This window comes from Ranitomeya imitator, chromosome 7, assembly GCF_032444005.1.
Source record: "Ranitomeya imitator isolate aRanImi1 chromosome 7, aRanImi1.pri, whole genome shotgun sequence".
NCBI lineage: Eukaryota > Metazoa > Chordata > Amphibia > Anura > Dendrobatidae > Ranitomeya > Ranitomeya imitator.
In genome coordinates, this window is record NC_091288.1 from 45,783,682 (window position 1) to 45,810,900 (window position 27,219).

Below are 27,219 nucleotides of genomic sequence, written 5' to 3' on the forward strand. Positions count from 1 at the left end.
TGCATTCATGGAGTTGGTGGGGTCACAAAGTTTGAGCCCACAAGATCTTAAAGTGATAGTATGTCCTAGAGACTTCATGAGATGTGAAAACCTCTCAAAAGGTGTTTGAACACAATGAACTCATTTATGGATGTTGGCCTACTCCTATCTTGAAGCCTATAACACCTATAAATGCCACTTCAAAAATAACAAATAAAAAGAGACTACCAGTCATATATTGTGCAGCAAAGCTCTCTTAGGCTATGTGCACCAGGTATCTTTAACACACCAGTACCGCTGCCGAGTTTACCCAGGCAAAGAAGCTTCAGGAAAAAAACGGCGGACTTTTTCTAGAAGCGCATTTGCTGGAGGGCGTCTTTCACTCTGTTCCGTTACATATACAGAGTGGGCGACTTCCAACAGGAGAGGAGAATGAGCACGTCACTTTTTTTTAACCGCATTAGTGTTTCCATAACAAAAAATGTTTGTTTGTTTTTTTTTTTACTTGGTTTCTGCCTGAAATCCACCTGAAAAAGCACCCCATAAAATGTACATAATGCTCAGCAATATTAAATCGAGTTACTGCGCCACGTTTCGAAACAAGCACAGCAACTTGTTTCAACATTGCTGTGCATTATGTACATTTTATGGGGCGCTTTTTCAGGTGGATTTCGGGCCGGATAGCAGTAGGCACACAGCCTTAAATTAGATGTGCATGCTCCGCTCCACACTGCTTTCTATTAGTGATGCGCGGATGTGCTCGGATAAGGTATTATGCGATCATGCTCGGGTGCTAACCTAGCCACTTCTAAGTGCTTGAATAATCTATTTGAGTCACGCTCCTTCGACAAACACAACACTTGCAGGGATTGACTAAAACAGGCAATCCCTGCATGTGTCGCGGCTGTCTAACAGCCGTGAGACATGCAGCCGCGGGGATTAAAACATATTATTTGAAAACACAAAGAAAAAAAGAGACATACCAAAACCTGGGGAACACCCTGAATAAAGATACATATATAGAAAAAATATTTTTAATTTATTAAAGTCCAAACAGCACATACCACATAGACAATAGTTGAATAAAAGCATAAGCATTAAAAACGCTAGTAATAAAGACCACCCCAAAGAGAAAGGGGGAAATAGAGACCCCTTGGACCCCGAACAGTGGGTCTAGTATGCACGATATAAATATTACACCGTATAATTCAATAACATTACAACAAGTTATTGTAGGACATGGTAGCAAGTGCTGGTAATGCTGGTGTGGGAAAAGAAAATATTATGCCCACAAGACAAATGAGGGCCAAAACACCAGATGACTTGTTATTAACAGTAATATAATATCACCATATGTACCAATGTAAAGAGTCCACTAAAAATGAGTAGACACTATATAACCAGCCAAACTGCATAATAGCCATCTAGTAGCTAAGCGTTGGCAAAAAAATGGACTATCTTGTCCAGCAGCCAGAAAACACATATATGCGCCACAAGCATATAACTGGGATACATATAGTGTGTAAGACTAGAACCCACTGCTAAATGGATATGAAATACACCCGGCACAATAGGGTATATACTGTCAAAATCGCAGGGGGAGTAGGTACACGTAACCACCAAAACAATCCATGAAAATAATGTGCTAGTAAAAAAAATATATAAACAATAAATCAATAACAAAAAAATACAGCTGCAATCTAAAGCACATATATATGGAGCAATGGTGGATACATGACCTGTAAGAGCATGGCAGAAAAGCCTGAGATGACCAATAACCGCTGCCAGCCTACAAAGTTACGCTCCAAGTCCCATCACTCATGTCCAAGCAAAAGGTGTGCAAAACCCAAAGGGAGGTCCAGGGGGGGGGGGTTAAGAGCCCGACGCGTGTCGCCACAGCCGTGGCTTCATCAGGGGTAAAGAATGGTATTTGAGCACGCCGAAAAAAAATCAGTTAGCCCCTGAGCATGCTCTTATAACACCTTATCCGCGCACGTTCGCTCATCACTACTACTTATAGAAATATACATCTTGCTCGTAACTTGGCATCAATCTGTTAATTTTCAAACTCAGAACCAGAAAAGTAGATTGAGGATAAAAAAAAGCGAATGCACTGTATGTGTGGTACATAAACACAGATGGTGCACGGAAATGAAACAGCCATCGCCATAAACACATGATCTACAACACTTGGCGATACCACCCATGAACAGGATATGTTCTTTTCACAGTAAAATTGGAGCTCATCATCTATATCCAGTTCATTAGAAGGGACTACAAAGATTAATATGGACAAAACAGAATTCATCATCTTTCCCCCATCTCACTCGACCCCCCCAATGGACCTATCCATTCAAGTTAATGGCTGCTCACTCTCCCCAGTCCCACAACCTCGCTGCCTCGGGGGAATCCTTGACACTGATCTCTCCTTCAAACCATATATCCAAGCCCTTTCCACCTCCTGCCGACTTCAACTCAACAATATTTCCCGGATCCATACATTTCTCGACCAAGAATCTGCAAAAACCCTTGTCCATGCCCTCATCATCTCCCGCCTTGAGTACTGAAACCTCCTGCTCTGTGGACTCCCCTCTTACACTCTCGCGCCCCTTCACTCTATTCTAAATTCTGCTGCTCGACTAATCCACCTGTCCCCCCGCTATTCTCCAGTGTCAATCCCTGCACTGGTTCCCCATTACCCAAAGACTCCAGTTCAAAACCCTAACCATGACATACAAAGCCATCCACAACCTGTGTCCTCCATACATCTGTGACCTCGTCTCCCGGTACTTACCTGTACGTAACCTCCGATCCTCACAAGATCTCCTTCTCTACTCCCCTCTTATCTCCTCTTCCCAACAAATCACAAACAAGATTTATCCTGCATATCCCCAATACCCTGGAACCCTCTACCACAACACATCAGACTCTCGCCTACCATCGAAACCTTCAAAAACAACCTCAACACCTACCTTTTCCGACAAGCCTACAACCTGCAGTAACCACCGATCGACCAAACCACTGCACGACCAGCTCTATCCTCCCCTACTGTATCCTCACCCATCCCTTGTAGATTGTGAGCCTTCGCGGGCAGCGTCCTCTCTCCTCCTGTACCAGTCGTGACTTATATTATTTAAGATTACTGTATTTGTTTTTATTATGTATACCCCTGCTAACAAGTAAAGCGCCATGGAATAAATGACGCTATAGTAATAATTAGACGTAGCAGAGCAGAATTTACCGTTTTACTCTTTATTATCACGATGATGTAAAAAGCATTGATACACGATTAGTGATGAGTGAGTGTACTCGTTGCTCGGGTGTTCACGAGAACGCTCGGGTGATCTCCGAGTATTAATCTTTCAGCTGCCGTGATGAAAACTATACAGCTACTATCCACGCTGAGTACATGTGGGGGTTGCCTGGTTGCTAGGGAATCCCATCATGTACTCAGCCTGGCTAGTAGCTCTAAATCATTCAGCTGCCGCGATGAAAACTAAATCTCCGAGCAGTCATAAATACTCGGAGGTCACCCGAGCGTGCTCGGGAAAACCAGAGCAACGAGTACACTCGCTCATCACTGTACACGATGCTGCCTCTGATCTTTGCACTACTGCATTAATATGTGCATTATTTATGTGCGGTTATTACAGCTCTGATTAGTAAACTAAGTAATATTAACCTACCTTTGCCCACCCAAATCTTACACAGGAAACGTCACCAATCCATCAACACTTGGAGCGCTGTGGCCTGTGATTGGCTGCAGCAGTCAGGTGACATGAGCAGCACGACCCCCCAAAAACCATCTGATTAAGCACTTAAGTCACCTGACAGCTGCAATCAATCACAGCCAGTGGTGGTCCTGTTGCTGGTTTAATGGTGACGTCTCCTCTTCCTGTGCAGTACACACCATAGCGCAGCCTGTGCAGGATCCAGGTGGATGTCGGTAGGTGAGTATCATGCAGCTTGTTATGTTTTACAGCTGCAAGCGACCAATTAACTTTTGCAACCCCTTTAAAAGGTCAATAGTTATAATAAACAAATCTGCTACATTTCAATAGTTCATAAAGATTCTTGAAATTATCATATGAACAGTATAGTTTATTTACAGCCAAGGAAGTACACGTACCGCACACAGTAGTGACATTTGACATGGCCTGAAGACTACATAGCCTAACTGCCAGACGAGAGTGGAAGCAGAAGACCCAATTTCAGCAAGAAAAATAAAGATTTGTCCACTCTTAAAGGGGTTGTCCGGCCTTTTGGGTAAAAGTCTGTAAAATCTTGAGTAAATGACTCCTAGATGCAAATAATACCAAAGAGATAAGCTCTCCTTACAATCTATATGATGTACTAGGTATCTCCCTAAATGTCATACATTTACTTTACCATGCAAGTCTTTCATTTCCAAAAGACACTAGAAGACATACCTGCACATTTTACTCCCTGAGCAATCAGCCCCCACATGAAGTTGGCACAGTATTCACACCAATGAGGACCCCTGAACGTGTGTACCTGTAAAAAGCAAAAATACAATTACTACACAAGACAGCGCCCAATCCTACATATGGTCTCCACTTCATACCAAATATGACGGTGAGCGTCAACCTAAAATCGCTTTCAAAAGTTGTGAACTGAACCCAAAGAGGGTTATTAAAACAGAATTCATCGTACAATGATCATTTGGGACATCATCAGAAACGTCAGTAGCAGTCTGGGTCGGAGTTGAGAGTATGGTTGGCAGCGATGTAATATAAAATCATGCAATCTTTGCTTACAGAATGAATGACATTGTCCACTATAAAGGCTGCGGTGTGTATCTACCCCACTAGTGTACAGATATGTGGGTGAACAATGAATCACACATGACTTAAATGCACATGACATATATATGTATGATGGCGCAATGGAAATCAGCCATTACTCCGGGTAACACAGCCCAGCAGAAGATGTAATTATATAGTATATTTTTATATTTTCATTGCTGTCAACCTCGTGCATCGACAATCAGCATATTTTCAATCTCCTTACTGCCAAAGGCAAAGCGAGTGCATTTATATTCATTGCCTGACTAAAGCCTCTGGCTGTCAAAACTGCAAAAAGTGACATTCGAGCACTGATCTGCACTCACCAGCATAGGAGAGGCTGGCGAAAAATAGAAAGTGTCATTCAGGTCGGGGAGGCTGACAAGGTAAAATAGCAAGATGACACCATGATAAGGACAGTACAACAACCATTAGAAAGGACAAAACCCTGTATGATGAAAAGTTTAGAGCAGCTATATAGATAGCCAAATCATGCCTCTATGTAGCACTAGACTGCATTCACATGTTGCGGGTCTTTTTATGCTAATTTCGGTAGATGTGTAGTGTTTTTTTTTGTGGAGCTTTAAGAAAATGTTGCAACATTTATTTTTTCACACAGCTGCAATATGTGAATACAGCATTAAAGTGTTTTCCGGCTTTCCGATGTTGATTACCTATCCTTAAAATAGGTAATCAATCAGATCAATGGGGGTCTGACGCCCGGTATCCCCACTGATCATCTGTTTACAGCTCCCGGCTGTGGCTGGATGTACACTGTGAGCAGAGCCCTGCTGTTTGGCTCCATGCACTGTGCAATGGCTATTCTCAGATGCTGAGGCTCAGCTCCTATTAAATCATGTTGTAGAAGGTGCACAGATTTGATGCAGAATTTCCATATTGATTTCAATGGGGAAGAAGGAAATCAGTAATCAAGACTTAGCTGCCCCGCAGCTGAACCTGCAAGTGTTGATACTTGAAGGGAATCTGTCAGCAGGTTTTTTTTGCTATGTAATCTGAGGACAGAATGATGTAGGACATTATTGCCTGGACTACCTGCCTTGTGTCAAGTTGTATGACCGCGCCCCTCCTGTGATTGGCAGCGCACTGTCAATAGACAATGTACATAGAGAGCCTAGTGTGGGGGGGGTTATCTTTCTCAGCTCTGCTGCAAGCTACATCTAAAAGCTCCGTAAACAAATAAATCAGAGCAATAATAAGTACAGGAATTGTAATACAAGGCCAGATGGCCACCTCAAAATTATCATAGGGTAACAGGACACTCCCATAAACATGCATGAAAACTGAAAAGGATGGGGCCAGAAAGTCTGTCTATAATGAATACAAAAGGGTCTTTATTGCAACATGAAACAACATATAGTAAAATATTTTTCATCTATATAAATAGTAGTACAAAGCGACAGGTAGATCTGTAAAGCACTCAGGTATGGCGAGTCTGGAAGTCAACACAAAACATTATAAACTGAAAGGATCGAGAGAATCTTGTTCCTGAGCAGTAGACCCAAATTGAATAAATGGGTAAATGCTGCATATTTTTCTTTTCTCTTGACATGAAAAATGTGTAAATGCGCCTTTAAAAGGCCAAAGGTGTAGTGGCTAGCTCAGGACTGAGCCTTACGCATGTGGATCCCAGTGTGACTCCAGACTCACAGCCCCTACGCGCGTTCTGCGTGGGCTTCCTCCTAAAAACTCTGATTATGTCACAACTGCTGCACCCTGTAAACTAAGCGATAAATTGTTGGGAATCAGGGTCTCTTTTCCCACATTATGCCGCTCTCAGATAAGGTAGCAAATACCTAGTGACAGATTCCCTTTAAGATCAAACGTAGACTTGGCAATCCCTTCGCAACACTTCTCTGGTCCCTGCTGGTTTTGTATCCTGGCCTCCCGAGATGATACGACCACTGCAGTGACATGGCCACTGCAAGAGGCCAGACAAGAGCAGCCACTGAGAAAATAAGTGTTCGTGTCTTCTGTTAGGTTGGTAAAGATATTCTTCTGAGTTAATCAGACTGTTGATTAGTAAAGTTGCCCAGTAATGTAGTGGTGGATGATTCACCGCATAGCTATACAGACTGGCCATTCACGCATCGGGGAATCATGAAGGACAACCCCCGCAGAAGCTGTCATAAAGTTCATTTTACTTTCAAAGATTGTTTGCAATTATCAACAGGTCGGAAATCATCCAATATTTGAGTATAATGAGTGTTTGTTGGGTGAGACCGGTTTTAAGCAGGCTTAAAAGAAAAGAAAAAAAAGTTCTCGGCAGCACATCATCCTGTGTAAACAGGCGATGTGCTGCAGATAACAGGATATTCAATGAGCATAGAATGATATTATTAACCGTGCCTAGATGTGTGGTCCCCCTGTGTAAACGGGCCATTAAACAGCCGCTGATTGGCTTGTATGTAGCTGGCTGCCATCATGGTCACCAGTCTAAGACGACCCTACATTACATTCTGGGAAACAGGCGAGACTGAAGTTATAACCACATGGGACTCATTGCTCTGCATATTTTCTGCAGGGTCACAATCTGCAACAACCTGTCTTATACGGCATATTTCATATAGATCTGCCACAGTGAAGGTGGTCATAAACTAGCATGCCTTGGATTAGAAATCTGCTCTGCGAGTCAATTTATGCTGCAGATTTCTTATAAATCATGTGGATGATTGTGAAAAATGTCACACTTTGCCAGTACTTTAAAACGTAAAATCAGTATGTATAAGGGAACCCTAAGGCTGTGTTCACATATTGCGTTTTTGCTGCGCTTTTTTTTTTTTTAATGCAAATTTTAAGCTGCGTTTTACAGTAACAGTAAAAGCTATGAGATATCAGAAATCTCATGCACCCACATTAGTTTTTGATTCCCTGGCAGAATTTGAAAACTGCTGCGTATACGGCGCACAAAACCTAAGGAAGTTGCATTGTGATTTTTTTTTGGGGTGGCACTAAACTTCGTCACCATAAAAACGCAGGAAAAAAACGGCAAAAATGTAACAAAACCTGCTTTTTTAAGCAGCTTCTTTACCGCCAATTTTTTGCAAAAAACGTATCAACCAAATACCCTGTTTTTTACATCTTTTACTAGCACTTGCGGATTACTGCAACATTTTTTCAAACTGAGTGTTTTTGGTTTTACTATTCTCTTTTGTGTCTTCTTTACCGCCAATGGAGTAGGTTCTGCCTGCAGAAAAAAAAAAAAAAACGCAGCAAAAATGCAACGTGTGAACATAGCCTAAGGCTTTGTGCACATTGCACTGAGCAGGACTGGTCCGTGGAGCAGCAGAGACTCATTGGACCACATAGGGAACCATACTGTAGAATTATGATCACAAAAATGCCTTTATGGAAGAATATCAGTCACGTGGCACATGATGGCACATTTTTCCATATAAAGCTGGAAGCATACAGAGGCGCAGTACAGGCCACTCATTTTTTTATGGTTTATCAATCTATGATATTTTGGCTTCTAAGGAGTAATTAAGTAAAAATTGGATTTTTCGATTGGATAGAAGAGGAGATCTCAAGTCACTGAGCCATAAGACTGAAGTGCCCGCTGGTCTCCACAGATGCTGAATGGCACCGACTCTCCCATAAAAATATTCTCCATCTGCACAGGGCCTGATGTGGGCATTGTTATCGTCGCCCCTTCTGTACTTTCCAAGGTGCAGCCCATATTGTCCATCATTTCAATGCATTGATTTCCTTGTGGCACCCAATGCAAAGAAGTGGCCATCTGGACAAGCGTTACCCACATCCTAAACCAGAGATCAGCAGGGAGGATAATTAAAACCAAAAAACGACCAGCACCAAAAGTAGAAGATCGAAAAATGTGCAGAACTCTATGTAATGATTGTCATTGTCCAACGAATCATAAAAAGGGATAATAATAGCTGAACCATCACGTATCAGGCTCCAGGGGGAATCCAATGCTCCGCACAATGGCAGCTGTGTCCGCATTTTTTTTTTTAATTAAGAGGAGATGTTGTGGCCCATCTACTGTACGATGGACAAAGAAGCCCCCCAATCTGTCGCTGGCATGCACGCACGGACAGATTTGCATATTTATTCATAGGCCGTACAGTCTGAGATTATGTCAGGGCAAATTAAAATGTGAGAACGTCATTGTAAAAATGGGCAGAAAATATCATTTACATGACACTGCAGACAGTATGTGCCAGGGTCAATGCATTCAATAGACACTTGTAGGCGAGTGAGGACACTTCATTAATCCCGGAGAAAAGCCAGACAAGCGCTCCCGACCATCTGGCTGATCTGCGTGGAGGAGCATATGTTTCTTCTAATGACGGATTCTAGGCTTAGAAGGGGGAAAAATGGCTCAAAAAGATCATTAATTCCGGAAAAAATAAATAAAATAATGATTCTATACGAGGATAATTGGCAATTACAGCAGGAGCCAATATTGACTGGACCTTATAAAGGTTCACCTATATATCAATGCATTTATATGGCATGTCTACAGAAGGCCGAGGGTCTGCAAACACCATCATATCCCCATCACTTAGGCCTGGTGATAACATGGCCGATAATGACCATAAAGTCAATGACTATGTACATGTTTGTTCCTATTAAAGAGCCGCATGTCACCTATAAAGGCTCAGACAATCAAGTAGTCACTGCGGCTACAGCGATCCTATTGGCACCTTTTTGGGTAGTTTTAGACTCCGATATATGGAAGATTTTATGAAATTAGTTCCCATTAGTTTTGCTAAGGGGCGCCATCTTCATTTACACGTGTAGAGTTGAACTAATCTAACTTTTGCGCTGCATTACCATAACTCTTAGGCTACTTTCACACATCAGGTTTTTTGTTTCAGGCTAAATCCGGCGAATGTTGGAAAAACTGGATCCGGCGCAGATTGTGAAAAACGGATGCGACAGATCCGGTTTTTTGGCGGATCCGGCTAGCCTATCTAGATTATTGGATAAAAAAAAAAAATGGAGCATGCTCAGTTTAAAAAACCGGATCAGGCCGCCGGATCTGCCTTTTTTTGGATCCGGCACCTTCCGGCTCCCATAGGCTTCCATTCTAGCAAACAGCCGGAAGCACCAGATCAGGCGCTTCAGGCTTTTTCGACGGAGACAAAAAACGTTACAGTAGACATTTTTTCCAGACATCGGAATCGAGTGTACGCCGGATCCGGCATCAAACCGGAAGGAACGCTGGGCCATCCGGCGCTAATACAAATCAATGGGGGAAAAACCGGCTCCGGTTTTTATTTTTTCCCTTTTTTCCGGTTCCGGTTTTTCTCCCGAGAGCCGGATTTAGCCTGAAACAAAAAACCTGATGTGTGAAAGCAGCCTTAGGGATTGTTCACACGCTCCGTTTTTGCCACAAGAAAATGAAAAATTCAGCGATTTACAATATCAGCTAACGCTATGTGAATGAGATTTCTGAAATGCATTTATTTTTTTCCTTGCAAATTTTAACTTTTTTTTCAAATTTGCAGCAAATCAATTCTTTCAGCATTTGTCACCCATTTAAAGGTGAAAAAGAAAAAAAAAAAAAAGCGAGAATAAAGGTTGCAAAAAAGCGTTTTTTCTGCAACACATCTGCGGCAAATAATGTGTGCGCACAGCCTTACGACAATACAGTAGGTTCAACAGCAGGAGAAGATAACAAAGAATATCATTAAATGAAATATAAAAGGCCCCATGATGATGGTAAATGCATTGGGCCATGGAGGAGGTCCCCTTTAACAGGCACTTGCAAATACAAGTTTCCCAGTGATACAGACTAGGTCAGGTCCTGCGTTTTCTTTTTCAGGGGCTGCATCCTATCAAACACAAGAGAGGTGGTTTACATGATGTTTGCAGATATATATGCGTACCGTTGACATTTTTGCACTGTGGTACAAGTCTTCCAATGTAAAAGATGAGGATTAAAAAAAATAAATAAAAAATGACAACTGCTCAAAATAAGGTGATGTATAGGATAAAGTGACAAGTTAATCTTCAATAATCAAAAATAATAATAATAGTAATAATAATAATAATTAAAAAAAAAAAAAACAGCAATGAAAAGCTATGGCCAACAGGCAGAGAGATCTTACCTTAAAATTGTGGACTTTCTCATACTTGGGAACCTGTTCGTTTTCCTTCAGTGTCGCTCTTCTTACCAGGGACGTTAGCTGTGAATAAGCAAACAGTTTCAGAGGTTGCCACAAAGTAGCTGAAGACTTCCGAGAGTTCAGCTTCATGCCCAGCGCCGCTGTCAACAGATCCTGCTGCTGGCTCTCGTGTTTTCTGGGATTCCAGCTAGATTTGACATATTTTAGATGGGATTGTGACTCTTTAGATGGCATTTTGATATAATGTAGGATTTAAAAAAAAAAAAAAAAGAGACAAAAACTTATTTCCTGTATTAGTAAAATAAATAGAAAAATGCTAAAAAAAAACATCAAAATGCCCCAAAATAAATAATAAAAAAACACCGGAGCGTCTAAGAACACATCTCGCACATGGGCTTTGTCAGACGGTCAGGGCAGGTGGGTTCTTCTCTGGGGTTTTAGCTGGAGATCCAGAGACAGGAGCTTATTAGGGAACCAGGAGTGTAGGAACTGTGCGCTTAAGAGATGCCAAAGTCGCTTTGCTTCCATTTACAGGACCAGATGCAAGAAAAAAAAAAAAAAAAAACCATGTAAAAACCACAATGTCCATATGGCATGAAAAGCCCAGGCGGTGAATTAGAAGTGCAGCTCAGGAGGATGCTCTGGAGTCTGGAGATATCGGCTTAGTGAATGAGGAGGGAGATGGGCTCAGTAGTCACGCTGCTCACACAGACCACAATAAGAGGATCTCTAACCAATGAGACCGAGCCGCAGTCCTTATGTATTCATCTACTCAGAATCCCACCCCCGGTTTCCCCCTACGCAAGACTTTTTTTTTCTTTTTTTGATTACTTAACCAAAAGAGAGCTGAAGCAATGGAAAAATGTGAGAAAAATATGGATTGCAGGAAACGTCCGCCAATGAAGAGGTTAAGACGGCAGACACGGAGAACAAGTAGCAGGGATGGTAGTGAGCAATGGGTGAGTAATAGGTTCTTGCATTGTATGTTCTGCTGCTCTCAATCAATGCTATTCACAATCATGGAAATTCCCAAAAAAAGGACTTATTCTGGGTAAAGAAAACACAGAGAGATAACCTATGGCTCCGACCCCTGACAACACATGCAATAGGTTACTATTTAAAGCGTAACAAGTCTGCACTCAAGATTATCTGATACAATAGAAGTAAAAAAAAAAAAAAAATATTATATATATATATATACATATATATATATATATATATACACACAGTATCAGTATACGCTCTGTGCACTGTGTCTAAAATGGGGAAAGATGATTCTGCAGGGTCCAAAGTATCATAAAAAAACATAACACGGTGTCTCAGTGGTTAAGACTGTTGCTCTGCAGAGCTGGGGTCCTGGGTTCAAATCCCGCCAAGTACCAATATCTGCAAGGAGTTTGTATGTTCTCTCCATCTTTGCGTGGGTTTCCTCCCAGACTCTAAAGACTGATAGGGAATGGAGATTGTGAGCCCCAATGGGGACAGTGATGATAATGTCTGTAAAGTGCTGTGGACTTAATCATGCTATATAAGTGAAATGAGAAAAACACTAAAAACTTTTCTCCTAAAATATTCCTAGAAATGAATCTATAAGTTAAGCGGAATGAAAATATCTATCACAGGACATTATTTAAAGAATACGATAACACAAACAGGTCTTTTTCCGTAGCGCATGTTCACATGACAGATTTTTCAGGCTGAAAAATTGAGAAACTGATTAAAAAGGCTAAACGTCAGATTTCTGCCCAGATCAGCCTGCATAAGAGACTAATCCATGGGTGACAACATGGCAGTTCTTGACCGGACCTTGGGACAGGTAAACCTTCTTCTTTCATGAAGCGGATTTTAACCCCTTAGTGACCGAGCCAAATTTTTGAAATCTGACCAGTGTCACTTTATGTGGTAATAACTCTGCAACGCTTCAACAAATCCCAGTGATTTTGAGATTGTTTTTTCGTGACACATTATACTTTATGATAATGGTAAATTTTGTTCAACATTTTTTGTGTTTATTTATAAAAAATATCAAAAATTTGAGAAAAATGTTAAAAAATTAGCAATTTTCTAAATTTGAATGATTATCCCTTTAATCCAGATAGTCATACAACAGCAAACCATTAATAAATAACATTTCCCACATGTCTGCTTTACATCAGCACCATTTGTAAAATGTTATTTTATTTTGTTAGCATTTTAGGAGGTTTAAAAATGTAGCAGCAATTTTTCATTTTTTCAAAGAAATTTACAAAATTTATTTTTTTAGGGACTTATCCATGTTTGAAGTGACTTTAGGGGTCCCATATATTGGGAAACCCACAAACGTGATACCATTTTAAAAACAGCACCCCTAAACATATTGAAAACTGCTGTCAGGTAGTTTATTAACCCTTCAGGTGCTTTACAGGAATTAATGCAAAGTGGTATGACAGAAATGAAAATGTGTATTTTTACCACCTAAATGTCTCTAACTTCTAAACAGATTACTACAGCCTTCAGACTCTAAGGCCACTATTTGGTCATGAATTGCCATGGCAAACATCAGGACAACAAAATCATGATCTGAGGGCACCAATTGTGACAAAGAAGAAGCCCCCACACTCTGTTAACCATTTATAATGATGTAGTCACTATTGACAGCAGCATCTAAGGGGTTAAACAGATTTAGATGGTGCAAATACTGATCGTGGCTGGTACAGCAAGTTGTCAGCTATAGTGTACAACTGACAGATGCTGGATTGTCATCTGTATGGGGAGGCTATTCTCTTATATCTCAGGTCAGTTAAAAGACGTATTGGCGGTCATTAAGGGGTTAAACACTCGTGCAGGAAAACTTACTGATCATACAGCGCTGGCAAAAATTAAGAAACCCTGTCATGGGCAGCCCAATCTCCAGACCTGAACCCCATTGAAAACTCCTGGAATGTAATCAAGAGGATGAAGGAAAGTCACAAGCCATCAAACAAAGGAGAACTGCTTACATTTTTGCCCAGGAGCAGTGTGAAATACTGGAGGAAAGCATGCCAAGACGCATGAAAGCTGTGATTACAAATCATGGTTATTCCACAAAATATTGATTTCTGATCTCTTCCTGAGTTAAAACATTAGTATTGTGGTTTCTAAATGATTATAAACTTGTTTTCTTTGCATTATTTGAGGTCTGAAAGCACTGGGCTTTTTTGTAACCATTTTTCTTTGTCAGAAAATAAATACAAAATTTATTGCTTGGAACTTCGGAGACATGTCAGAAGTTTATAGACTAAAAGAACAATTTACATTTTACTCAAAAATATACCTATAAAGAGAAAAATCAGACAAACTGAACATTTTGCAGTGGTCTCTTCATTTTTGCCAGAGCTGTATATGTGACAAAATCAGCTTGAAAGTTTGGCAGTGCCAACACGATCTTAGAAAACAAAGCCCGTGTAAGAACAGTAGGTACACTCTTAGGCTACTTTCACACTAGCGTCGGAATCTCCCCGTTGCAATGCGTCGGGGAGAGATTCCGACGCTAGCGTTTAACGTACTGCACAATGGAGGCAGCGGATGCATTTCTCCGGCGCATCCGCTGCCCCATTGTAAGGTGCGGGGAGGCGGGGGCGGAGTTCCGGCCGCGCATGCGCGGTCGGAAAAAGCGGTCGGTCAGGAGCAAAAAACGTTACACGTAGCGTTTTTTGCTCCCGACGGTCCGCAAAAGCACGACGCATCCGTTGCTCGACGGATGCGACGTGTGGCAATCCGTCGCAAATGCGTCGTCAATGCAAGTCTATGGGGAAAAAACGCATCCTGCAAGCACTTTTGCAGGATGCGTTTTTTTCTGCAAAACGACGCATTGTGACGGATTGCAGAAAACGCTAGTGTGAAAGTAGCCTTACACTACAACTTTTAGCCTTGAGGACCAGAATATTTGGAACATTCATATCTTATCTTTTCTATATTTCGACACCTACATAGCAGTACATTAACTGTGTACTAATAACACACAGGTAGTTGTCAGCACAAACCTAAGTGTGTCTTAAAAGAGGTTCCCAATGTATTTGCTCTAATGACTAGCACTTAATTAAAATGATGAAATGAGCGGTTACTTTCTCCGGGTCCAGCTCTGCCTCTCTGCCGCAGCTCCAGTCTTCATTTTGCTCGCTGCAACGGTGACATCGCAGCTACAATGCACGTCAAGCCTTTAGCCAATCACTTAGCTCAGCAGATGGTGCTATCTGCGTCAGCACAGGTGCTGAGCTCAGTGATTGCCTGCAGCGGTCAAGCCTTAGGGTCCTTCAATGGCCAGATGACATCACAGGAATTACATGTGACAAGATAAGTGGTTGGGCGGGGTGGGGTGAGTGTCCCATTTGTCTATTCCTTCTCAATGAATGAGCAGAGACCAATAGAACTGGGCTCCGGCACTAAGAAAAAAAGATTTAAAACATAACTTTTAATCTAAAATTAAAAACAGTGTCAAGAGTACAAAAAGGCTTAATAAGAGAAATGGGTCCTGTTGTGCAATCCCTGTATGTATTGTGAGACATGTAGCCGCGGGAACTCAAACACATTTTTCAGGCACACCGAAGACACTCGGTTAGCACCCAAGCATGCTCAGATAACACCTTATCCCAGCACGCTCGCTCATCACTAATAGACATACTATGCATTATTAACATGGGATCAGGAACAGCAAAAGCTACACTATGATTGGCTGTTGTGAGCAACATGTCCAATTTCCGGTCAACTTTAATAAACAAGCTCCCGAATACACAAACATTCCTAAAAAGTAGCAAAAGGATGTGGCTTTAAGATTTCTGCAACAAAAAAAAAATATGATCATATGTGAATACTGCTTATCACTGATTTTGGAAAATAGACATATTTGTGAGCTTTTAATATAATGCAATAAACCATCCAATACAAAGACTAGTATTCCAAAGTATAAGAACATATTAAAAAGATAATAAACAAACCCCCACAAAAAAAAACAATCTATGGCAAACAAAGAGCTCTCTCCATAACAGACGAAAAGCAGACAATATGGTTAATAAAAGTCTACAGAGCTCCGGGGGAGGCAATTTTCACTTTGTAGAGGAGAAAATGGAAATGAGTGCGATTATTACTCCATGAAAATCTATAATAAGTCCCATGGGGGCAGTAATTAGGGAAGTGAAACATGAAGAGGTGTAGGCACCACCGCCATACAAGGATGCTCTACATACAGCAATAATACATGTACATGGGAAATTAGTATGCTATGTACTGAAGTCCACCGATCTGTAGCCTGTGATTTATTTAGGTTTGTGGGAGAATTAACATTAGGCCACGTTCACAGTATTCAGTGTTTGGTCAGTATTTTACATCAGTATTCGTAGCCAAAACCAGGAGTGGGTGGTAAATGCAGAAGTGGTGCATATGCTTCTATTATACTTTTCCTCTGATTGTTCCTCTCCTGGTTTTGGCTTACAAATACTGAATGTGTGAACATGGCGTTACAAAAGAAAAATACACCCAGTGATGCCAGTAACGTCTATTCTGTATCATGCACACATTACAGAGGTGCAGGGAGGCTGCACAGAGTCATAGACTTCCTGCAATATGGAACCATGCTTTTCCCTCCAGAAGCATTAATTCTATGAATCCAATGGAGCACGCCACAATATTTTTTTATTAGGACTCCTTATAATATCAGAGCCATACAGAGTACAGTCTGTAATGTGGTGTATTGATGGAGCCATAATACGTCAGGATACCTAAAGGCAAGTTCACTGAAGCAAATCTGCACTAATAAAATAGGTTACGCTACTTAATTTACCGAGTTGGGCATAACCCATCATAACCCATTTATCCACAGCATAAGGAAACAATCCCAAGAATAGGGCTCTGAAATGCAGCATTCATGGCGGCAGGACTGCTGGACATAGCAGGGAACACACAGCCCTCAGTCACTTTCATCAGTCCCATGGAGAATTTTTTTTTTAAATATTCAGACCAAAATTCGCAGGATTTGTGTACGTTTCATAACCCACTAATCTGCAATACGCATGAGACATAAGATGGGGAAAGAGGGGCTAATAGGAGAGAGCCAAAAAAGTGTGGCTAGGAGAGAGCCAAAAAGTGTGGCTAGGAGAGAACCAAAAAGTGTGGCTAGGAGAGAGCCAGAAAGTGTGGCTAGGAGAGAGCCAAAAAGTGTGGCTAGGAGAGAGCCAGAAAGTGTGGCTAGGAGAGAGCCAGAAAGTGTGGCTAGGAGAGAGCCAAAAAGTGTGGCTAGGAGAGAACCAAAAAGCGTGGCTAGGAGAGAGCCAGAAAGCGTGGCTAGGAGAGAGCCAAAAAGCGTGGCTAGGAGAGAGCCAAGAAGCGTGGCTAGGAGAGAGCTGGAAAGTGTGGCTAGGAGAGAGCTGGAAAGTGTGGCTAGGAGAGAGCCCAGAAAGTGTGGCTAGGAGAGAGCCCAGAAAGTGTGGCTAGGAGAGAGCCCAGAAAGTGTGGCTAGGAGAGAGCCCAAAAAGCGTGGCTAGGAGAGAGCCCAGAAAGTGTGGCTAGGAGAGAGCCCAGAAAGTGTGGCTAGGAGAGAGCCCAGAAAGTGTGGCTAGGAGAGAGCCCAGAAAGTGTGGCTAGGAGAGAGCCCAGAAAGTGTGGCTAGGAGAGAGCCCAGAAAGTGTGCCTGGGAGAGAGCTGGAAAGTGTGGCTAGGAGAGAGCTGGAAAGTGTGGCTAGGAGAGAGCTGGAAAGTGTGGCTAGGAGAGAGCCCAGAAAGTGTGGCTAGGAGAGAGCCCAGAAAGTGTGGCTAGGAGAGAGCCCTGAAAGTGTGGCTAGGAGAGAGCCCAAAAAGCGTGGCTAGGAGAGAGCCAAAAAGCGTGGCTAGGAGAGAGCCAAGAAGTGTGGCTAGGAGAGAGCCAAAAAGCGTGGCTACGAGAGAGCCAAAAAGCGTGGCTACGAGAGAGCCAAAAAGTGTGGCTAGGAGAGAGCCAAAAAAAGTGTGCCTAGGAAAGAGCCCAGAAAGTGTGGCTAGGAGAGAGCCCAGAAAGTGTGGCTAGGAGAGAGCCCAGAAAGTGTGGCTAGGAGAGAGCCCAGAAAGTGTGGCTAGGAGAGAGCCCAGAAAGTGTGGCTAGGAGAGAGCCCAGAAAGTGTGCCTGGGAGAGAGCTGGAAAGTGTGGCTAGGAGAGAGCTGGAAAGTGTGGCTAGCATAGAGCCCAGTAAGTGTGGCTAGGAGAGAGCCCAGAAAGTGTGGCTAGGAGAGAGCCCGGAAAGTGTGGCTAGGAGAGAGCCCAGAAAGTGTGGCTAGGAGAGAGCCAAAAAGTGTGGCTAGGAGAGAGCCCAGAAAGTGTGCCTGGGAGAGAGCTGGAAAGTGTGGCTAGGAGAGAGCTGGAAAGTGTGGCTAGGAGAGAGCTGGAAAGTGTGGCTAGGAGAGAGCCCAGAAAGTGTGGCTAGGAGAGAGCCCAGAAAGTGTGGCTAGGAGAGAGCCCAGAAAGTGTGGCTAGGAGAGAGCCAAAAAGTGTGGCTAGGAGAGAGCCCAGAAAGTGTGGCTAGGAGAGAGCCAAAAAGTGTGGCTAGAAGAGAACCGGAAGCCATAGACCATTTTTGTTACAACCTCTGCTGTACTTTTACATATCACAGTGCTGATTTGGGGCATGGCACGTTTTTTCTAACAGTCTTGTAGATTCTCATCTACTATCTTTTATAAATAATAATCTATTGTAAATCTATAACAATGTTGTGAAGCGGATGGCAGGTGTGTGCTCGGTGTGGGTACATCAGAAAAATAAATTCTTTACATCATTCGCACTGGCGGCAGCAGTTACACCAGAGCATTACATTTCCTTTTTACATCTAATTGTCCCTCCCCAACGGCAATCAAAGGTCTATGCTGGCCAAAACATCACATCGTCATACGTGGATTAGCTATATAAATAAAACTTTTGATCATCATAAATTTGGAGGTGCAGAGTTCATTTATGGGGGGGGGGGGGAAATGTACAACAGAAAAATAAGGTTAAACTAATATTTTTGCCTTTTTTTCCTCAGCATTTATAAATGCATTCTTCCAAATAGTTGACCGACACTGCCAATCAATTAAGTGGTAAAAACTAAAAAAAAACTCAATTATTAAAAACCCTTGTCAATTTGTTTTCAGGAAATGGCACAGCTCAAAACATGGGCGTCCCAGCAGCAGCGATTCCAGACGTCCTCTGCATCGCTGGCCAGATTAGGTGGCTGCAGACAAGTAGCAGTTAGAAGGATAAGATCTCTTGGCGTGCTCCTGACAGAAACAAGGTCTGTTCTTGAGTCTGTGGACACGATTAGTCATACTTCCTAACCTGCTCTATATCCATGGTACTAATCTTTGGGAAACAACTGAGAGAACACAGACTTGTCCAAAATAACAACGTTCCTTCTTCCTATCAGAGTTCCTTTAAGATTTCATCGTCTTAATGTCTGGTGCAAGGTCTTCAAAACATGTTACAAATCATTCTCCAGGCCTGGACGTGTATGAAACAATGAGAACGCGAGATTTCGGGCCCTGAAGAGGAAGTCTGTTCTCAAACTACTATAAACGGTACACGTGATCATTTACTGGACATTCGAGGATGTCCCAAACTGCATTTTCCCCCACACCATTTCATAAAGCTAACACACCCTAATTCTGGAGACACCATAGAGCTTTCCTACCCAAATACTATTCTTCAAATAGAAATGGTCCCAACAGTCACAAAACTGTGTGTAATCCAAGAAAAAAAAATTCTGTCAAAATGGCTATAATCGTGTATTCTGCAGCTACAAACTTGGGTAACTAGAACTACCTTCTGTCTTGGTGCAGCATCCCAAATTATCAGACAAGCCTACAACCTGCAGCTACCACCGATCGACCAAACCGCTGCATGACCATCTCTACCCTCACCTACTGTATTCTCACCCATCCCTTGTAGATTGTGAGCCCTCGCGGGCAGGGTCCTCATTCCTCCTGTACCAGTTATGACTTGTATTGTTTAAAATTATTGTACTTGTTTTCATTATGTATACCCCTCCTCACATGTAAAGCGCCATGGAATAAATGGCGCTATAACAATAAATAATAATAATAATAATAATAATAATCAGCCAGTCGCCAAAGACCAGTCAACTGCAATCAAGTGGTCAAGTTTAAAGTGATTGTCAAAAGAAATACATTTATTAACACACTTTCAATTTTCTAAACTTCAATGATGTCCCGATTTCAGACTCCATTGCAAGGTCCCCGAAATTTAGCTTCCCATAAGTTCCTAACAAATCCATGGTGTCTTAAGGGAGCTGGCTTTCTAGTTCAGTTCATTAACGAAGCCTGTTGTCTTCTCCATCATGGATGATGCAAAAATCAGCAAAGTATGCTGGCATAGCTACTAAACTGTGCCCAATAACTAGCCTCCATCACATCATTAAAAATTGGTGTGGCAAAGCTGTCTGCTAGTGTCGGAACAACATGAGAAGCTACATTTCTGGGACCACCTGTGGGGGGGGGGTGAAATCAGTAACGCTTTTGAAAAGTTGGAAGAAGATATTATATTTATATCCGAAAAACAGTGAAGAACTTATTTTGTTGGACAGCAGCTTTATTAACATAGTAACATAGTTATTAAGGTTGAAGGAAGACCAAGTCCATCTAGTTCAACCCATAGTCTAACCTAACATGCCCTAACATGTTGATCCAGAGGAAGGCAAAAAAAAACCCATGTGGCAAAGAGTAAGCTCCACATTGGGGAAAAAAATTCCTTCCCGACTCCACATACGGCAATCAGACTAGTTCCCTGGATCAACGCCCTATCAACGAATCTAGTATATGTACCCTGTAACATTATACTTTTCCAGAAAGGCATCCAGTCCCCTCTTAAATTTTAGTAGGGAATCACTCATTACAACATCATACAGCAGAGAGTTCCATAGTCCCACTGCTCTTACAGTAAAGAATCTGCATCTGTTATTATGCTTAAACCTTCTTTCCTCCAGATGTAGAGGATGCCCCCTTGTCCCTGTCTCAGGTCTATGATTAAAAAGATCATCAGAAAGGTCTTTGTACTGTTCCCTCATATATTTATACATTAAAATAAGATCACCCCTCAGCCTTCGTTTTTCCAAACTAAATAGCCCCAAGTGTAATAACCTATATTGGTAATGCAGACCCCCCAGTCCTCTAATAACCTTGGTCGCTCTTCTCTGCACCCGCTCTAGTTCAGCTATGTCTTTCTTATACACCGGAGACCAGAACTGTACACAGTATTCTAAGTGTGGTCCAACTAGTGACTTGTATACCTGGGAAACACACATTCGCCAGAAGACTCGCTACACTCATCAGGAGGGCGTTAAACTAGAAGAAGAGGGGACGGGAAGAAAAACATTAGACTTGAACAAAGAAGATCCAGGAAAACATACTCAGAAGGGAGGTAAGAACATTTCTAAAACAATCCACAGCGAGGAGATTGGAACAAAACAAAATCCTCTGAACTGCATGCTCGCAAACGCCAGAAGCCTGACAAACAAGATGGAAGAACTAGAAGCAGAAATATCTACAGGTAACTTTGACATAGTGGGAATAACCGAGACATGGTTAGATGAAATCTATGACTGGGCAGTTAACTTACAGGGTTACAGTCTGTTTAGAAAGGATCGTAAAAATCGGAGAGGAGGAGGGGTTTGTCTCTATGTAAAGTCTTGTCTAAAGTCCACTTTAAGGGAGGATATTAGCGAAGGAAATGAGGATGTCGAGTCCATATGGGTCGAAATTCATGGAGGGAAAAATGGTAACAAAATTCTCATTGGGGTCTGTTACAAACCCCCAAATATAACAGAAACCATGGAAAGTCTACTTCTAAAGCAGATAGATGAAGCTGCAACCCATAATGAGGTCCTGGTTATGGGGGACTTTAACTACCCGGATATTAACTGGGAAACAGAAACCTGTGAAACCCATAAAGGCAACAGGTTTCTGCTAATAACCAAGAAAAATTATCTTTCACAATTGGTGCAGAATCCAACCAGAGGAGCAGCACTTTTAGACCTAATACTATCTAATAGACCTGACAGAATAACAAATCTGCAGGTGGTCGGGCATCTAGGAAATGGCGACCACAATATTGTGCAGTTTCACCTGTCTTTCACTAGGGGGACTTGTCAGGGAGTCACAAAAACACTGAACTTTAGGAAGGCAAAGTTTGACCAGCTTAGAGATGCCCTTAATCTGGTAGACTGGGACAATATCCTCAGAAATAAGAATACAGATAATAAATGGGAAATGTTTAAGAACATCCTAAATAGGCAGTGTAAGCGGTTTATACCTTGTGGGAATAAAAGGACTAGAAATAGGAAAAACCCAATGTGGCTAAACAAAGAAGTAAGACAGGCAATTAACAGTAAAAAGAAAGCATTTGCACTACTAAAGCAGGATGGCACCATTGAAGCTCTAAAAAACTATAGGGAGAAAAATACTTTATCTAAAAAACTAATTAAAGCTGCCAAAAAGGAAACAGAGAAGCACATTGCTAAGGAGAGTAAAACAAATCCCAAACTGTTCTTCAACTACATCAATAGTAAAAGAATAAAAACTGAAAATGTAGGCCCCTTAAAAAATAGTGAGGAAAGAATGGTTGTAGATGACGAGGAAAAAGCTAACATATTAAACACCTTCTTCTCCACGGTATTCACGGTGGAAAATGAAATGCTAGGTGAAATCCCAAGAAACAATGAAAACCCTATATTAAGGGTCACCAATCTAACCCAAGAAGAGGTGCGAAACCGGCTAAATAAGATTAAAATAGATAAATCTCCGGGTCCGGATGGCCTACACCCACGAGTACTAAGAGAACTAAGTAATGTAATAGATAAACCATTATTTCTTATTTTTAGGGACTCTATAGCGACAGGGTCTGTTCCGCAGGATTGGCGCATAGCAAATGTGGTGCCAATATTCAAAAAGGGCTCTAAAAGCGAACCTGGAAATTATAGGCCAGTAAGTCTAACCTCTATTGTTGGTAAAATATTTGAAGGGTTTCTGAGGGATGTTATTCTGGATTATCTCAATGAGAATAACTGTTTAACTCCATATCAGCATGGGTTTATGAGAAATCGCTCCTGTCAAACCAATCTAATCAGTTTTTATGAAGAGGTAAGCTATAGGCTGGACCACGGTGAGTCATTGGACGTGGTATATCTCGATTTTTCCAAAGCTTTTGATACCGTGCCGCACAAGAGGTTGGTACACAAAATGAGAATGCTTGGTCTGGGGGAAATTGTGTGTAAATGGGTTAGTAACTGGCTTAGTGATAGAAAGCAGAGGGTGGTTATAAATGGTATAGTCTCTAACTGGGTCGCTGTGACCAGTGGGGTACCGCAGGGGTCAGTATTGGGACCTGTTCTCTTCAACATATTCATTAATGATCTGGTAGAAGGTTTACACAGTAAAATATCAATATTTGCAGATGATACAAAACTATGTAAAGCAGTTAATACAAGAGAAGATAGTATTCTGCTACAGATGGATCTGGATAAGTTGGAAACTTGGGCTGAAAGGTGGCAGATGAGGTTTAACAATGATAAATGTAAGGTTATACACATGGGATGAAGGAATCAATATCACCATTACACACTGAATGGGAAACCACTGGGTAAATCTGACAGGGAGAAGGACTTGGGGATCCTAGTTAATGATAAACTTACCTGGAGCAGCCAGTGCCAGGCAGCAGCTGCCAAGGCAAACAGGATCATGGGGTGCATTAAAAGAGGTCTGGATACACATGATGAGAGCATTATACTGCCTCTGTACAAATCCCTAGTTAGACCGCACATGGAGTACTGTGTCTAGTTTTGGGCACCGGTGCTCAGGAAGGATATAATGGAACTAGAGAGAGTACAAAGGAGGGCAACAAAATTAATAAAGGGGATGGGAGAACTACAATACCCAGATAGATTAGCTAAATTAGGATACGTCTGAATGCGGCCTTTCAGGGGTTTGAGATGCGAGCCCCAAAGGGTCACTCAACGGGTGCCTAAACGTAATGTGATAGCACCCTAACCCAGGGGCATCTTAGGCTAAGTGTACATAGCCTTTCCATCTACAATTGTGGGCATCCATTCTTGAAGTATATGCTCAGCAGTGGCCAAAGTCTGGATAGGCGACCTGTGACATGTTTAAAAAAAAAAAAAAAAAAGTGTACCCCATGTTCTCGATATGGAGAATGAGGTCTAGGGAGATGTTAAAGTATATACGGTACGGGGTATCTGCTCAGGTATGTGCTGACGCAGTGTGCACTTGGTCTTCACTGACAAACTATAAAGGGTATTTCAGCTTTAAAGGGGTTGTCCGGGCTTAGTGCTGAAGACTGTAATCACTGCTGTGAAGATTTTTTGGAGCCAGTAGCGGGCGGTCTTGTGACCAACAAGTATGTGATTTGCATACTTTCGGCCACATTCCAACTAGACGTACATGTACTCACTCAATTCACTAGCATTGAGAAAGGCTGCACATGTCTAGTCGGCACGTGACCGTATGGATGCAAATCGCATACTAGCGGTCACACACCCGGCAGCTCCCAGCAAATCCTGACAGTGCGCACTGTGCGGATTCACAAGTCTGCAGCCACAATATATCTGTAGAAGGCTTAACTCTGGAATGGAGGAGCAGAGAAGAAAAAAAAAAAAAGTTCTACATTTAGTTGAACAGCGCAAATTGAAAGATGAACTGTAAACTAAAATATTTAGTGAATGGTTCTCTAAGATGTGCAGAGTGTAGGGCTCCTCACGCTGCACAAGTTACTGTTAAATGCTGTAAATGAACAATTTTTGCATCTTCCATATAATATACTATAATCCTGGGTTCCACTCCAACTAAAGACAGAATCATGTAGTTTGTAAATTTTCCCCATTTTCCTGTGTGTCGCCTCTGAGTATTTTAACATTTGGGAAGAAACCAAAGAACAAACTTTGAAAAACATATGTCTAATGAAATTGTATCAAGTGTATTCGAGATGGGAAAGTAAAATCATACGAACCGTTGGGGACAAGGACGGATGTGAATGATGACAATCTTGCTAACAAATATATTAACGCTATAAAAGGTTGATGCAACAATAAAAAAAAACCCACAATTTAGAGGTGATCAACTTATTTTTCATGTGTTAATGAATTATAATTCTGAAGTTAATTAGTACAAAATAAAAGTTTGTTAGTCATCTGGTAAAGCACAACACAACAAATGAATGTAAAAAAAAAATGAGTTAAGCTGGCGAAAATTACACTTTTCCTCCTGCAATCAATCATGTAAAGACAGTGAGGACATAGATATTTAAATACCTTATCATAAAGGAAGACATCTGACATGAAGCTATGACCTTGGGAAGGGAGGGTTTTCCAAGACTTTCTATTTGTGATGCTTTTTTAGCCAATTTTTACTAAAGTGACTGATAATGATAAACAATAGGTAGCAGGAATCTGCTCTGTGATAGGAAATATTCCCTTTTCTCTGTCCATACAGATTTTACTGCATATTCCCATTACATTGTATGATAGGTTTCAAATGTAAGGGTATGTTGACACAGGGAGGTCATGTCGCAGATTACTAAAGTGGATTTTAGGGTCTAAGTGGTAACATTTCTCCTTGTGGAGAGTGACATGCCTGACATAGACCCCAGTCAGAAGCCTCTCATACAGCCAAATCAGATCTCATGCTTTGCACTGAGGAGGGGCAACACCCCGCAACACGGGTCTTCAAATTGAGATTCTGGTTCGGCTTTTATCCCAAGTCATGTGGCAAGATGACCAGGGATTCAAGCTTCAGGAGGCTAATTTGCATATTCCAGGTGCCTTCTGGGAGAAGCGAAGTCTCCCTAAGCTAGAAGATCGTTGGGTACAGCCGGGACCAGCTGCTTCGAAAGCATCACCAAACCAGGGATTCAAGCTTCAGGAGGCTAATTTGCATATTCCAGGTGCCTTCTGGGAGAAGCGAAGTCTCCCTAAGCTAGAAGATCGTTGGGTACAGCCGGGACCAGCTGCTTCGAAAGCATCACCAAACCAGGGATTCAAGCTTCAGGAGGCTAATTTGCATATTCCAGGTGCCTTCTGGGAGAAGCGAAGTCTCCCTAAGCTAGAAGATCGTTGGGTACAGCCGGGACCAGCTGCTTCGAAAGCATCACCAAACCAGGGATTCAAGCTTCAGGAGGCTAATTTGCATATTCCAGGTGCCTTCTGGGAGAAGCGAAGTCTCCCTAAGCTAGAAGATCGTTGGGTACAGCCGGGACCAGCTGCTTCGAAAGCATCACCAAACCAGGGATTCAAGCTTCAGGAGGCTAATTTGCATATTCCAGGTGCCTTCTGGGAGAAGCGAAGTCTCCCTAAGCTAGAAGATCGTTGGGTACAGCCGGGACCAGCTGCTTCGAAAGCATCACCAAACCAGGGATTCAAGCTTCAGGAGGCTAATTTGCATATTCCAGGTGCCTTCTGGGAGAAGCGAAGTCTCCCTAAGCTAGAAGATCGTTGGGTACAGCCGGGACCAGCTGCTTCGAAAGCATCACCAAACCAGGGATTCAAGCTTCAGGAGGCTAATTTGCATATTCCAGGTGCCTTCTGGGAGAAGCGAAGTCTCCCTAAGCTAGAAGATCGTTGGGTACAGCCGGGACCAGCTGCTTCGAAAGCATCACCAAACCAGGGATTCAAGCTTCAGGAGGCTAATTTGCATATTCCAGGTGCCTTCTGGGAGAAGCGAAGTCTCCCTAAGCTAGAAGATCGTTGGGTACAGCCGGGACCAGCTGCTTCGAAAGCATCACCAAACCAGGGATTCAAGCTTCAGGAGGCTAATTTGCATATTCCAGGTGCCTTCTGGGAGAAGCGAAGTCTCCCTAAGCTAGAAGATCGTTGGGTACAGCCGGGACCAGCTGCTTCGAAAGCATCACCAAACCAGGGATTCAAGCTTCAGGAGGCTAATTTGCATATTCCAGGTGCCTTCTGGGAGAAGCGAAGTCTCCCTAAGCTAGAAGATCGTTGGGTACAGCCGGGACCAGCTGCTTCGAAAGCATCACCAAACCAGGGATTCAAGCTTCAGGAGGCTAATTTGCATATTCCAGGTGCCTTCTGGGAGAAGCGAAGTCTCCCTAAGCTAGAAGATCGTTGGGTACAGCCGGGACCAGCTGCTTCGAAAGCATCACCAAACCAGGGATTCAAGCTTCAGGAGGCTAATTTGCATATTCCAGGTGCCTTCTGGGAGAAGCGAAGTCTCCCTAAGCTAGAAGATCGTTGGGTACAGCCGGGACCAGCTGCTTCGAAAGCATCACCAAACCAGGGATTCAAGCTTCAGGAGGCTAATTTGCATATTCCAGGTGCCTTCTGGGA

General features: G+C 42.3%; 1 protein-coding gene across 1 annotated transcript in view; it reads right to left on the reverse strand.

The window, feature by feature from the left end:
• CHN1 (chimerin 1) overlaps positions 1-27,219 on the reverse strand; it is a 122,296-nt gene that overhangs the window by 10,011 nt on the left and 85,066 nt on the right. The window contains exons 8-9 of the mRNA XM_069733182.1: positions 10,880-10,957; positions 4,410-4,494 (exon numbers count right to left, since the gene is read on the reverse strand). Coding sequence (XP_069589283.1) covers positions 4,410-4,494; positions 10,880-10,957 — 163 coding nt within the window. The remainder of the gene's footprint in view (positions 1-4,409; positions 4,495-10,879; positions 10,958-27,219) is intronic.